Raw genomic sequence first — 16126 nt, 5'->3', positions numbered from 1 at the left:
GTTCTACAAAAAAATATTCTGTTATGAGAGTAGCTTCACCTGTTACTCTGAGCTTTCCGTTGTGCCAAGCCAGCTACAGGGCAGTAGCGGCAGAAGCGAGACATAAGGTTCTGGGTGTGATGTGCCTGCAAGCTCTGATTATACCAGTTTGGCCCTGATTTCTATTTAAGAATAATGTATCTATTGTGGAATATTTAGTAATAACCGTTATACAATCAAGATGGTTTTACATCCTCATAATGTGTAGCAAGAATCACGTGCTGAGGTTTCAGCTGATAGTTGTTTTTAATGTTTCAGCTGAATTTATTCCTGAAATCACAATTTAATATTTGCAGCTACAAAACACACAGTACGTTCCTGCAGTTCCCTTTCTCTGTACCAGAGGTCTGCTGCAGGGTACACACTAATAGATCTATCGCCTGTTCCATTGAATAGGTGATATATCTATAGTGCATTTGAGAGGGCGGGGGTGGGGTCTGATATAACATAGTATCTAAGGTTGAAAAAAGACAATTGTCCATCGAGTTCAACCTATTTGTAGTCTCCTATGAAGGATTATTTTGTATAAAATTTTAACTGAAGTTGATGACTGCCGTTATGTTTTACCCCTTTTTTTTCTTTATAATAACCATAGTGCGTGACTATGCCCCGTAACCCTGGATATCCTTATCCATTAGGAATTTATCTAACCCATTCTTAAAGGTGTTGACTGAGTCGGCCATTACAACTCCCTCAGGCAGGGAATTCCAAACACGTATCGTCCTTACCGTAAAAAAGCCTTTACGCCGTATTGTGCGGAATCTCCTCTAACCTGACCGAGTGTCCACGAGTTCTCTGTGTTGATCTAACCAAAAACAGGTCCTGCGCAAGATCTGTATATTGTCCCCTTTATGTATTTGTAGATGTTGATCATGTCCCCTCTTAATCTCCTCTTTTCCAGTGTAAACATGCCTAGTCTTGCAAGCCTTTCCTCGTATGCCAGCGTCTCCATACCCTTAATTAGTTTGGTCGCCCGCCTCTGAACCTTTTTTAGCTCCAGGATATCCTTTTTATAGTATGGTGCCCAGAATCGTACACAGTATTCATATGTCTCTGAACGATGTCGTTCGCAGACATACCGGGATGGCCTGCAACACAGCCGGTGCCAATTATATATCGCCATGTCTGGCTGTGTGTATGGGCTACCGACATCACAGCTGGGTGGGCAAATTCAAATGCCCGCCCTGCTGTGACGTCGGGAGGACACATCGACCAGCTGATTGGTAAGTGTGAATGCGTACCAAATTGGCCGCTATGTTGGCAGATCCATCCGTATAGTGTGTACCCAGCCTAATATACTCTAACCCCCAATCCAAGTACATGTGTAAAAAGTAATGATTATACAGTAGCTCCCATACAAAGGGGGGTAATAAAATGTTATCGCAGCCCCAATCTCCCGCCTAACGTGACTGGAGATTGAGTGGTGATATTCAAATGCCTCCCACTGATCGCACCCATTACAGTCTGGTTTAGGCGCGCAAAACACCTAAACCAGACTAAAGTAATGGGCGTGATCGTGAAATGCCCCGTTTGAGCGCCCAAACGTGTCTCTTTACGCGCATTTTTAGTAAATTGCACTTTACCTACCATCCACATTCCTCATGTGGATGGTAGGTACAATAGGCAGGTTTTCCCTAAAGTGGACATCTCCTTTTTGATGGCAAAAAGAGCTGGAATAAATTGGAGTATTATAAGTGCCTGTAGAACCAACTTGCTGAGTACTTAACAGCTGCCTTTCCCAGAACTACTATTGTTACTAGTACTCTGCTGCAGAGGCGTCACCAGGTGTGGTGACACCCGGTGCGCACCCCTGATGTACTGCCGCGATCGCGGCAAAAAAAGGGGGCGTGGCCTTACAGCTAGGGGGCGTGGCTTCGCGGGGATACTGGCATCGTCACTCTGGGGGCGTGCCCAGCATCTCCGGAGATGCTGGGCTTCCCCCAGAGACGGTCTCAGTGTGCTGTCGGCTCCTCTGCTATGACAGGAGCCGGGTGCTGTAGCGGAATTTCACACTGCAGCACCTGGCTCCTGTCACTACGGAGGAGCTGACATTTGGTGTCACCCCCTCCAGGTGTCACACCCGGGTGCGGGCCGCACCCCCCTTGTGACGCCACTGCTCTGCTGCTGCCTGGACTTCAGCTCTTAAGTTGTGCAGGTTCAGGATCACAGACACATACCATTAAAGAGATCAGGACTCTTCAGAAAGACTCAATAGCATAAGAAACTAAAGCACTAGCTAAATGTGCGGTTTAACTAGATGGAACATAGAACAAAATTTACTAGATAAACATGCCAACTAAATGGAAATAACTAAATGATACTAAAAGTTTATATAGAAAACAGATCAATGGTAATTGACACTAAATAGCTCAGATAATGGGCAGCTTTTACAAATAGCACAGGTAATTTGCACAGTAGAGAAATGCTAACGGATCTACAGTATTTAAGTAATTGCACTGTGAAGAAATGCTAGGAAGTAACATTTTGTAAATAGCACGGATAATTGCATTGTACAGATGTTGCCAGGTATTCTAAATAGAACAGGTGATTTGCACAGTAAAGAGATGCTGGGCAGATCTTCTGAATATTCCAGATTGGGTGCACTGTGGTGATATACTATAGATGCCAGACAGATTTTTAGAATCGTCCAGACCAGTTGCACCATGCAGACATACTAGGTGTAATTCAGACTTGATCGTAGATGTGCTAAATTTAGCACATCTACGCGCCTGCGTATGTGCAGTTCAGACCTGATCGCCCGCTGTGTGAAAAGTTTCACACAGCGGGTGATCAGGTCTGAATTAGCCCCACTGACAATCTACAGTATTTGTAGGTATAGTTTGTGCTGTGTACGGAACAGGTATTATTATTATTATTATGTGCCACAAAGTTTCTGCAGAGCCTTACACACAGTGAACAGACACAAACCATCTTAAAATATAAATTTACATAGTACATGAAGCGCACCACCCTCCTTTTTTTTGTTTGACACAGTGAACATGACAGATCAATGGTACATTAAGTGTACACTGACATATCGTTCAGTAATACAGAACAATAAAACTGATTAAACTATGTAGGACATTATAGGATTGAGGTCTGGGTACTCACTGGATTAACAAGAAAGTGGCATTGAGTCATTGGAAGAGGGAAGGCAGATCAGCACTTAAAGGACCTGTACCCATCAAAGGGCAAGCACACAATAGTCACTGAAAGAGATAAGGAAACAAGTAGCACTGGTGCAAGTAGAGTTTAGGCTTACCATACTTTCCCTTTTAACTGGTACACTTATGAACTTAACAGGTTCTGTGGCTGATTTATAACCAATGTAAAATGCAAACTTGAGGTCAACCAGCCACAGAACCTGTGTAATTCATGAGTGTCCCAGTTTAAAGGGATGGTATAGCAAGCATAAGTAGAGTGCTAGTGATGACCATGAGGGAGGATGGCCCTGCTTGTGAGAATGTACATGCTAAGTGGAGTGGAGAACAAGTGGTAGAGGAACTGGGGAGACGTGAAGGATACGGAGAAGGGACGAGTGACTATTGGAGGCTGAATGGTAGGCTTGGATGAAGACATATGGTTTGAGTGGACATCTTAAGCTGGCAACATTGGGAGTGTCTGACTTGGTGAGGGAGTGAGTTCCAAAGGATGGGGACAGAACAAGAAAGGTCTTGAAGGCATGTGTGGGAGGGGATAACCGGGGTGGCACGGAGGCGGCAATCAGAGGATGAACTAAGGGATCGGGAGGAAGAGGCATGTGTTTGGTGGTGGAGTGTTTTCATGGTCATTAGAATCTCCATCCCATAGTAGGTGTTCATACTTTTGCAGTTTGCATTTATTATCAACTCTCCTGGGAACAACTGGACACATTCTATAGTTTGCCACTGAGGGAACCGTGATCCCTATTGCAGATAGGTCTCCTGACCAAATAAGGAAAATGCATGTCCTAAGAAGCAGCAAGGATTATTCCTTTAGTACACAAAATACACAGTCCTAGGAACTATGTTTTATGAACTTTTAATTTATTGAAGCTTTGATGGAATAATTGTGTATGTGGTGAAAATTGGGTCCATGGACTTCTATAATGCTGTGGGGTTCAACATGAAGGACCTGATGAATGGAAATGGGCTGTATGTGCTCCCGCATTTCATGTACAGTAATAATGCATGTTTGCATCTATATGCAGATCAGTACGCTTCTTACGGTACGCCCATCTTCTATGTGTACATTTCATTTGCTGCTAGTTGTCGTCGTCGTCATCAATCATCATCATTCCGCACTTACCAAATATTAGGAGTACAAGATCCATCTTCAAACAGGCCTATGTTCAACTCTGCATAGCCTGCAACTGACTCTGCTTAAATTTGCCTACGTGAGAATGCCTTGTTTTCACTCCTCAGTCACAGGTGGAGATGAGTTCGGTTATGCCGATCTAGACCATGCCGGGTTACAAACACGAGACATTTGAATAGTTTTTGTCCATAGGCGGTATCTATTTTAAATGTTTTTTTTGTTATATTTTTCTTTTAAGAGATGTGGTTTACCAGAAATAATTCCTTGTATATGTTTTAAGTGGTCAATAAATCGGATTCTGATTCCTCCATAGTGGCACGTGCTTGGTTATGGCATATGTGCAGAGGGAAAGCACAAAGGGTACGCCCTGCAAATGGGCTTTTGTTGCGTGTAGGAACCAGGCACATTATAAAATTGCTGTTGGGAGTAAATGCACTTGGAATATGAATGCTATTTTCTTCTAATTCTCCATCTTGCTCTCTAATTTGGTTCTTTCTTCCATTCTAGCTGCTTTCTGGGGCGATATTGCCCTGGATGAAGAGGACTTGGCCAACTTCAAGATAGATCGGATTGTGGACTTAAGGAACAGAACAATATCTTCAGGTGATTTGTAATAAAATGTAATCTGTTCACTATGCATTTATTGCACTGCAGCCGCCAGTTTGGAACGTACACTTTTCTGTCTAGCTGCAATAATGTATGTATTCACTCTTCTGTATTATGCTGTTATTAGAACACGTATATCCATTCTCCCTGTCAGCACGGTACAGCCATATTCTCTTCTTCATCTTTAAATATTTAAAATCTCTCATTTTAGTTTTGTGTTTACATTTTTTCTTGTACTGCTAGCAACATTTTCTCCACTTTTACAAAGCTGCATTCATTTCCTAGTAGAGCTGTGAGGAGACGGGATGTGGACAATCGGGTCGACAGTAACTATTGGCCGACACCAGAAATAGGTCGACATAGACAAAGTCGACTTGGGGGAAACGGTCGACATGAGTTTTTTTTTTTGTGTGTTGTTGTTGTAATTTTCTTCGTACAGTGACCGGGAACTCCAATTATTGCTTTGCTCGCCATGCTTCGGACAAGGCGCCTCGCTCTGCTACCGCTGCGCTCGTCAAAGGTTACCGTTCCCAATTGTAGTCCACGTGGATCGTAAAGTATGAGAAAGTAAAAAAAAAAAAATTAATGTGAAAAATTCATATCGACCTAGTGACCTTGTCGACCTAATGCATGTTGACCAATAGTGTCGATCTAAAGACCGAATACCGAGGAGACACTGGGGGTAATTTAGACCTGATCGCTAGGTTGCTTTTTCTCACAGCCTGCGATCAGATCTGATTTGTGTATGCGTATGGACCGCAATGCGCAGGTGCAACCGACCGCAGCAACAGGGATCGCCTGTCAATGACGGGATTGTGCGAAATTTAAGAACGCACGGGCGATCGCAAGGCGATTGACAGGAAGAGGGTGTTTGTGGGTGGCAACTGACCGTTTTCAAGGAGTGAACGCAGGAGGGACCAGGCCTTTGGAGGGAGGTTTTCTGACGTCCGCTCCGGCCCCGATCATCGCAGCGGGTGAGTAAGTCCTGGGCTGAGCAGAAACTGCTCAAACTGATGTTTGTGCAATTCTGCTACAAATGTGATCGCACACCTGCACACCCTCCATGCCCTCTCTGTAGGCAGCGACTCCCTGATTGCAGGGATCCAAAAAACGCACCCTAGCGATCAGGTCTGATTTCCCCCCACTGGTGTGTAATAATGATAGTAATGAGAGCAGTGTTAGACAGGATTTCATAGTACAGGGACTGTTACATGGGCATTTGTGCTTGTTACATAATGACTTGTATAAGACCTACATGTGTTTTTTATGTTTTGCAAGCCCCAAATTCCTCCCTTGTACTCCCAGCCCTGGTTCTGTGTTCGCTAATATCAAATCTTGTTCTCATTTTTCCATCTCTCCCTTCCTGTGTTTATCTTGCTCACCTATAACCTGACTTTCCCCCTGTATACACTATTCTATCTAATCCTCCGTGCATTGACCTCCCCGGTCTGTCATCCTGTTGTGCTTGTGGGCTTCCTGTTTTGATAAACTGCCATGGAAATTAATTTACACACACACCCCACTCTGCTTATTATACGTTAGTATGATCCAATATCTTCTATTTGATTTTTGAGTAGTGTTATTGAATTTATGAAGTAGATTTGATGTGACTGGTGTTATTGAATGTGTTTAAGGAACAATAATACCATTCCACGCCAGTCTATGTTCTAAATCCGTTGTGTAATGTGCAGAATTACGTGTAGACTCTGGGGGACTATAACCCTCGTACCCTTGGCTTATGTCCCCAGCGGCCTGAGATGTATCTGGCTAAGTGTTTGCAAGAAACTATTGGAAATGGGAAAATAGTGGTTCTGGGTGTCACTCTCCTTTACCTGAATAAGTAATGGATATCCTTTAGTTGGTTTGAAAGCATAAACTACAGCCAGCATGGTTGCATAGTGGCCAGTGTTACTTCCACATAGCACTTAAGTCATGAGCTTAATTCTCAACCAAACCCACATCGGAGTGGATGAGTGTATTCTCCCCCCAATGTTTGTATGGGGGTTTCCCCAGGTTCTCTATATTCTGCCTTGTATTCCAAATCCTATGCAGACAGATCGGAATTTTTGTCTAAAAAAGGGTGTGTGGCCTTGCTGTAGTGCGGCCTCTTGACAAGGGTGTGTAGCCTCACGGGAATTGTGTACCACTGTGAGTTACGTACCCTGCTATTCGTCATGCCGGGGGTATGCCCAGCACTCTCTCAGATGAAAAGACGCTTCATGCATGCTAAGCAGTGCAGTGAGTGAGAAGGGGCCTCCCAACTACACAACCTCCGCCCCTCCCGCCGTGGGACACTGCGCTCCGCGTGTGGGAAGGCGGGACAGTGCTCGAAAAGCAGGACTGTTCTGCCAAAATCGTGACCGTTGGTAGGTATGTTAACGTATCTGTGTGTGTATTTGTGTCATATTTAACTACTCTCTCAGAAGTTGGGGGAGACGCACAATTTTTGTAGTAGTGCCCCGCACCCCCAGAAGGGTAGGAAGATCTCCCACATCCCGCTCACTTTCTAGAGAATCGGGCAGGATGGGAAGATTAACAGGGGAATCCCGGCGTCCTACGGAGTGGGCAAGGATACATGACACTAAGAGATGTGAAGTGGCGGCGCCTTATAAATAACCAATAACACTAATAAAAGTGCCGAATTGATGTGACCAGCTCCTAGTACATGGACGGGCTGCTCTCTTATTAATATTGTTCCTGACCACAAATAATCTGCCTCCAAAACCTCTGCATACAGGGAAGAAGGCAGGGTTATCGGCTTGTTACCCTTAATTACTGACAAGTTACAGAGACATTTCAGTGGTCACAGGGATGGGTTGTGCACACTATCAGCAGAACCTTTAGAAAAGACATATTTTTTGTTCATGGCCCACGTATAATCTAGGGGTAAAAAATTAGATTTGTCAACAGACCTCCATCCCCCACACGTAGCGGAACTGCAGGGGCCTCATGCTGTAGCTTGGCGCTATTCACCCCTATTAGTGCTGGACAATGTTGTTACTCCAGGCATGAAAGCCTGAAGACGTTTACAAGTTCACAGGCTTCAATGAACAATGCTGATCCAGCTGATTGGACAAGACCCTCTACATGGCTTTGTGGACAACACTTTAGCGCAGCCTGTGGCCATTCAATCTTCTGCAGGCTATTATATGAGGGGACACTACTGGCGCCGTTGGGCATGATAAGCTTCTGAACCGTGCGGAGACCCTTCTCACTTTAAGTCTAGTAGCAAGATCACTTATTTTTTATTTTTTTATTTTTTTTAAGCAGATTTATTAAATACAGACAAAACTTCATCCAAATCCCTTCCGTCTAAAGAAACCCACCCTTAAGTAGCAAGGCAACTGAACAAAGAGAGTGGAAAATAAAAGCCTCATAAACTTTAGAAAAACCGTAACCGTATGTCGCATGGATGTACAGAATTAGTGGGTACTGAGTAATTATATTTTGGTTCATATCTCGCCTGTCTTCACAAGATTAAATACCATAATATCTTCTGACTGTAACTCCCCACATTTGGTGGTTGTGTATATATGCCCTGTATGACGCCATCAGTGCAGGGATTCCATGGGCTGGACGAGGCACGGTGTGTATAGCTCAGATTAGAGGGATGTCAGCTCTATATGTATTTATTACACTCTAGCTGGAAGCCAGCTGAATTTCAATATGCAGTTCCTGGGATGCTAATCCCACACGTTGCCTTTATCTGCCTCTCACCCCACTCAATCGCTGCAGAAACCACATTCCTCTATTTATGGCTGGCTGTCTTCCATTTCTGCTTTCCTTAATATTTTTAACTATTTATTAGTCCTTGCACAATTGCTTAGTAATCACCTTCGTTACACTTCCATAGCCATCCTTCTGTTTTTGTTGATTCAGGGCTTAGGGTACCTAAAATGACTGAGATACAGATGTCGGCCTATGCGGGTCTGTTTGTTTTCCTTGTTTAGCTTCGATTTTATAAGAGCTAGTAAACGCTGGTCGCCAGGACAAGAGGATACGGCCACGTGTGTAACTTCACTTGTGTGGTTTCAATTGTGAAATCAATTGTCCCCCGATGAAAAGTGCCATGGGCGTCCCAGCCCTTTGAATTTGCCACAAAGCCTCAAGTGCTGAGGAATTGCGCAGCATAAACGCACTAAAGGCCCATATATTTTATTTATTTATTAACAGTTTCTTATATAGCGCAGCATATTCCGTTGCACTTTACAATTAGAACAACAGCAATAGAACAAAACTGGGTAAAAACAGACAGACATAGAGGTAGGAAGGCCCTGCTCGCAAGCTTACAATCTATAGGGAAATGGGCATACGTACACAAGGATAGATGCTATCTATTGCATAATGGTCCACCAGATTGCTAGGTACTTAATGGGTTGTATGATGATACCCCACAATGTTGGGCAAGTGTCAGGAGGGTGTGTGAGTAATATACATATACACTAGAAGATTTTTTTTTTACCCCCATAGATTTAAGCGATAACGACTGTTGTGAACGATCAAACCATTCAAGTGTGTACACAGCAAACAATGAACCCGCACCCGTCAATCCCAGCAGTTCATTCCCAGCCAGATCGTTCATCATTCAGATCTTAAAAAAAAACAAAAAAAAACTCCTCTGTGTGTACACTCAGTATCGTGTGTCAGGGACTCGAGGAAAATCTCTTATCTTCCAAATTGTTGATCATTCACATCTTTCAAGTCTTTTGTGTGTATGGGCCTTTACAATTCCTCACATACACCATGCAATTAAGAGGAGTTCTGCCACACTCCGGGGTGAGTAGATCATCCTCCTGAATCTTGTGCATTACCCAGGCAAAGACGGCGAGGACACCTGCCCTATGCATCTCATGTCTGGGGTCTCGTGAAGGGGGACGGAATGCGGTCAAGATCCCGCCGGACGGGTTCCCGGCGGTCGGAATACCGACACCAGGATCCCGACCGGCACAATCCCGACATATTCTCCCTCTGTGGGTGTCCACTACACCCATAGAGGGAGAATAAATTAGTGTGTCGAGCGTAGCGAGGCACCGTGCCCGTAAGGGGCTGCGTTGCGCTCGCCCCCCCTGTCGGGATTGTGCCGGTCGGGATCCCGGTGTCGGTATTCCGATTGCCGGGATCCCGTCCGGCGGTATCTCGTACTGATCCCAGGGGGACATTGCCTTAAGGTGCATACACACGGAGAGATTTTGACTAAAGGTGGGTACACACTAACAGATATATCTGCAGATCAATTGATCTGCAGATATATCTATGGACGGATCGAGCAGTGTGTTAAGCATACACACTGCTCGATCCGTCGGGGACGGACGTCATGAACTGGGCGGGCGTGTACACACGCCCGCCCAGTTCAGCTGTCAATCACCGCCGGCCAACGCAGCATGTGTACGGGCGGTCGGCCGACCGCCCCGTACACACACAGCGACGCGCCAATATATCGGTAGATATATTGGCCGTCGGCAGTGCTGCGCGGCCGATGCGATACGTCTGTGAACGACGGAGTTCACAGACATATCGGCCGTACACACTGGCCGACGGTCCCGCGATATATCGGCCGTTCAAGAGAACGGCCGATATATCGACCAGTGTGTACGGGCCTTAAGAGATTGTGACTGAGCGATTTCCCTTGAACTGGCAGTAGGAGATTTTGACTAACTTTACCAGAGATTTTGACTAACTTTTCCAGTGATTTTGGCTATGGGCGATTTTGGCTAACTCATTTAAGCAAGGGGATGCTTTTTCTTTCCCAGCGACATAGCCAAAATTGACTTGCCTGCACAGTCTATATTTAGCAGCGATAGCGACCTGGCGGGGACGCGCATCGCTATCGCTGGCTGTGTACACATGGAGAGATATGCACTAACTTTCTGAGCGATTTTGACTATATAGTCAAAATCACTCAGTTAAATCGCTACGTGTGTATGGACCTTTACAGTAGTATGCTTATGGTAATTCCTTCTTTTCCATTTCATCCACATTGGGAACACTGCTAACCTGTGCAGACAAATCATTGTATCAGCCTTAGATGTGTTATAAATACCAATCAGGTCACTTCTATGCTGCAGTATTTTCCAAACTAAACACAGGGATATGTATCATACCTTCTAAAGCGGACAAGGTGTTGCCAACAGCAACCAATCGGATTCTAGTTAACATTTATGTCTAAAGGTGGGTACACACTGGACAGATATATCTGCAGATCACTTGATCTGCAGATATATCTATGGACGGATCGGGCAGTGTGCTGTGCATACACACTGCCCGATCCGTCGGGGACTGACGTCATGAACTGGGCGGGCGTGTACACACGCCAGCCCAGTTCAGCTGTCAATCACCCCCGGAAGCCGCAGCATGTGGTCGGCCGACCGCCGTACACACACAGCGACGCGCCAATATATCGGTAGATATATTGTCCGCCGGCTGTGCTGCGGGGCCGACGCGATACGTCTGTGAACGACGGAGTTCACAGACGTATCGGCCGTACACACTGGCCGACGGACCCGCGATATATCGGCCGTTCAAGAGAACGGCCGATATATCGGCCAGTGTGTACGGGCCTTAAGACTGAGCTGATCATCTTCTCACCCTCCCGCACAACCTCACCTCCCACAATCTCACTATCCATTGATGGCACGACTATCCCCTCTAGCCCCCAAGTACGCTGTCTTGGCGTAATCCTTAACTCCTCCCTCTCCTTCAAACCACACATTCAGCAGCTCTTACAAACCTGTCATTTTCATCTCAAAAACATTTCCAGGATCAGACCTTTTCTCACCCAGGATGCCACTAAAATCATTATTCACACACTGATTATTTCCAGACTGAACTACTGTAATCTCCTCCAAATGGGTCTCCCTGACAATTACCTCTCTCCCCTCCAATCTATCCTCAGTGCTGCAGCCCGGCTCATCTTCCTCACCTAGGGCGGGATGTACTAAAGGAAAAATGCGGTAAAACCCCTGAAAATGGGGGTTTTACTGCATTTTCAAATGTACTAAGACCCCATCGCCGGTTTTTCGCCGTCCAGGGTATCGCCATCTCTGGATCGTCGACCGCTGCTCCCCCTCCGCCCCATACCCGGGCTGCTCACAGCGCTGCTGCTGTGAGGGAAGGAGAGCGCAACGTGCGCCTCTTCTGCCCCTCAGTCTCCTGCGGCGGTGTCTATCTTCAATTCGGCAGTGACCCGTGAGCCAATCAGGAGCCTTAGCTGCCGGTCCGCGAGCTCTGATTGGCTCATGGGCCGGCACCGAATTAAAGATAGACACCGCCGCTGGAGACCTTAGAAGTCTGTGCGCCGGGCTGTGTGTTCACTGTTTCGGGCAGCGGTGGCCGGGAGCGGATCGAGCCGCATGTGGAGGATGAAAGAGCCGCGGGTTGGCCACCGCTGGGCTAGATGCATCATTGCTTGGAGAGTGATAAACTACCAGCCAACCAGCTCCTAGCTCCTAGCTGTCATTTTTCAAACAGGGCCTGTAACACGGTAGTTAAGTTGATTGGCTGGTGCTTTTTCTATCTCCAAGCGATGATGCATCTAGTCCATTGTCCCTAATACTCCCAGCATGCTAAGACTTGCAGCTCCACGCGCAGCAGCTGACGAGCCATTGCTAGTTAATCTAGAGTACAGGAAAAAGCCTAGCTTTGCAGCTGTCAGCATAAAATGATAAGGGTAAATTGAGAGGCCAACAACGTGCAGGATTATCATTTGATTGTGGCTTATTAAAGAGAAGACTGAAGATGTACAGAGAGGATGTGCACTAGCAGACAGCCAGAAGTTTGTACTTTGCAAAATCAGCAGAGACCAGATTTCCTCAAGTGGCGCCGACAGGAGAGAAGATACCAGAGAGCGTGATTGAGGATATTTGTCAACCAGACAGATCTAGTGGTAGGATGGCATTTGCAGGGAATAAATGATGCATGTACACTCACACTCCTACAGTTCACAAACCTAAACTCACGTTTGCAATGTCTACAAATAGGCCAAGCCCATGACTTAATGGCTGCCAGTAATTTATATAGCGCATACATATTCCACAGTGCTTTACAGAGAATATTTGGCCATTCACTTTAGTCAACTGTCGCATGAAAGTTTTAGTGTATGCATACCATACATACCTGAGTAATTTACACATCAGTATATGTAACCTGCACGGGTATAGTCCTTTTAAACTAATATTGCAGTGGTTCTCAAACTGTGTGCCGTGGCACCCATAGGTAAAGATTTGTTGATAGTTTAGTAGAGAGAATCTGCTGATGTAAGCGCACTGCTCTCCTATTGGTGCAGGCTGCGGGTTCCCTGGTCATCTGGCCTATCACCTCTGATGTTCAGCAGAGTGACTTGGCCAAAATGAGATTGTTCCTTGTTCTGCTGTGGCCCACAGAATGCACTGCCTGTCATCTGTTTGCTCATGAGAAACTCCATTTTGGAATGCAGCAAAAGCACATGCTCGGACTACGCCCATCTGAGCAAGCCCAGGGGCGCATGATGTGAGCATATTACCGTATGTTGGAAATGCGTTTCGTTTCCCAGGTGGTCATGTGGTCACACTGGATAAATGCGACCATGTATTTTATAATTCTCTTTGGCAAGTTCAGAGCCTTCTCTTACCTAACACAATGATGTAATTCGTGCTTTTGCTGAGAGCAAAACAAGTGGCCGCTTGTCTGTTAAACTCCTTAGTGTGTATGTAGCATGCACAGAATGGGCTTATTTTATGGGTTGAACTTTATTTAACAGTTCAGCCCATAAATATATTAGGAACTATTACCATTGCTGAGCTGCGAGGCGCAGAGTGCCTCATGCCTCAGTGATGTCACCAGGTCCTTGTGAATTGATAGGCTCAATATTGTTTCAGTGCACAAAATGGCTGCCCGCTCTGCACAATAAACTACAATTCTTTCCCTCACATATACAGTAGGTGAAACGACAGATTGGTGAGAATTTAGCAGGAGACTGTTACAGGGGTTCTGCATGTCTGTACAGGGTGTTCTGTCATTATCAATCTTGTCCTGATAAGCAAGGTCATGGCGCGATGACAGGGAAGTACACAAACATTGTGCGTCCTGTGGTATTTGCTTCATCAGCAGTATAAAATGAAGTGACGGCATCTTCACATCCACACAGTGACAGCCAGAGCCGTCCTTAGTACTTGGCAGTGAGTGTGAGGTTTTGTCCCTGCTGATTAAACATATGATTCTTTAAAGCTAGAAACCTCCTTTTTTTTTTTTTTTTACATTTTTCCTTAAGCGCTAAGAAAAAGCGGTAGTTTCTTAGTGTTCATGTGACATGGTGTAGATAGCCTTTTCCTGCAGCTCTGCATCTTACATCCATCCTCATTAATCCTATGTGTACCTTCTGCAGTTTACTTGCCTGCCTGCATGCACTGAATGTGCTGACATGGCACTGACACAGAGAGTGGCAGGGTTGGCTGCTAGCCTACGGAGGGTTGTGAGGAAGACGGGCCCAGTTTGGGATAAGCCTGTTAACCTGATCCTACGGCAACATCCGTGTCGGAAGCCAAATTACAGCTTGCAGATGTGATGGAATGCGGGGTTACATGGCAAAGTCTGTTAGCTGGCAAAACGGACATTGGGGTAAATTTACTAAACTTGGAGGTTTGTTTTTTTTTTTTAGAACTGGTTATGTTGCTCATAGCAACCAATCAGATTCTGCAAAACCTCTATCTAGCTGCTTCCTGAAGATAATAGAATCTGGTTGCTATGGGCAACCTCAACAGTTATAAAAAAAAGCTCCCACCTTAGTAAATTTAACCCATTGTGAAATATGAGGTTAAATGTGATTTTGGCAAACTCCAAAGCCACGCTTCTAACATGTGGAGGTGTTTATCCGAAGTTATTCCAATTACACTTTTGCCATAGAGGTCTCCTTTTATTCAGCAATCCAAAACCTGGGTGCCCAAGGCAGAGGATTTGAAGAACAGGCTACACTATTATAGACTTTGTTTTTGTGAATTTCCCAGAACATGTAGAGGCGGCCACCCTGACCACCGGTGTTACATACCGAACCCATAGAGGCATTGATGGCAAAACAGTTCAAAGGATACGAGGGGGAGGGCATATATCGACCTCCAAATGCAAATTTGGAGCCAATCAGACGCCTCCCTGATGGCATTGCATGATGGATTCGTACCTGCCTGTATTTCTCAGCATTGAAGCACAAATAAACAGGCAACGTTGAGGATCGTAGATGCAGTGGTCGGCCAAAGAAACTTGAACTATTTGACTGTAACAGAAATCAGATTGTTCGCCGAAGGGCTGGAGAGCGGTACAATAATGAGTGTCTGCAGGCAACAGTGAAGAATGGTGAAGGTTCCTTGTAAGTTTGGGGCGGCATTCCAGCAAATGGAGTTGGGGATTTGGTCAGGATTAATGGCGTCCTCAATGCTGAGAAATACAGGCAGGTACTTATCCATCATGCAATACCATCAGGGAGAGGTCTGATTTGGCTCCAAATTTATTCTGCAGCAGAACAACCCCAAACATGCAGCCAATGTCTTTAGGAACTTACTTCAGCGTAAAGAGCAAGGAGTCCTGGAAGTGATAATTTGGCCCCCACAGAGCCCTGATCTCAACATCATCGAGACTGTCTGAGATCACATGAAGAGACGGAAGGATTTGAGCCTACATCCACAGAAGATCTGTGGTTCATTCTCCCAAGATGTTTGGAATGGGTGTGGATCATAGGGTCAACCACTATTGAACAACAGTGACTAGGTCAATACCTGAAATAGGCCGGCATGGTCTTTAGGTCGACATGAACAAGGTAGACATGGAAAAGGTCGATATGAGGGTTTTTTTTTTGTGCCATGCTTCGGGGTTACTATTCCCAATTGTAGTCTGCGTGGATCGTTAAGTATGAAAAAGTTCAAAAAATAAAATAAAAAATGGGAAACTCATGTCGACCCTTTGACTTGTCGACCTAGAGACTCTGTCGAACTTGACACCATGTCGACCTAGTTGCTGTCAACCGATAGTGGTCGACCTAAACATTGTCAACCTAGAGATCGGATCCCCTTTTTTCCTTGTAGCAATCACTTTTTTTTCACCCCTGATTTCTCCTAAACCTCATACTTTGCCCTTATCCACTTCTCTATCCTCTCTCTTTTCAGTTGGGGCAGTGGCTTCTGTTGCTGTCTCTGTCATTCGATGTCTATGTTTAGTATCCGCT

General features: G+C 45.4%; 1 protein-coding gene across 1 annotated transcript in view; it reads left to right on the top strand.

Annotated features, from left to right (window-relative positions):
* BMP1 (bone morphogenetic protein 1) overlaps positions 1 to 16126 on the top strand; it is a 73199-nt gene that overhangs the window by 22821 nt on the left and 34252 nt on the right. Inside the window, exon 2 of the mRNA XM_063931813.1 lies at positions 4843 to 4938. Coding sequence (XP_063787883.1) covers positions 4843 to 4938 — 96 coding nt within the window. The remainder of the gene's footprint in view (positions 1 to 4842; positions 4939 to 16126) is intronic.

The sequence above is a fragment of the Pseudophryne corroboree genome, chromosome 6 (genome assembly GCF_028390025.1).
Source record: "Pseudophryne corroboree isolate aPseCor3 chromosome 6, aPseCor3.hap2, whole genome shotgun sequence".
NCBI classification, from domain to species: Eukaryota; Metazoa; Chordata; class Amphibia; order Anura; family Myobatrachidae; genus Pseudophryne; species Pseudophryne corroboree.
The sequence above is the reverse complement of the archived record's forward strand: the minus strand, read 5'-3'. Positions and strand labels throughout refer to the sequence as shown.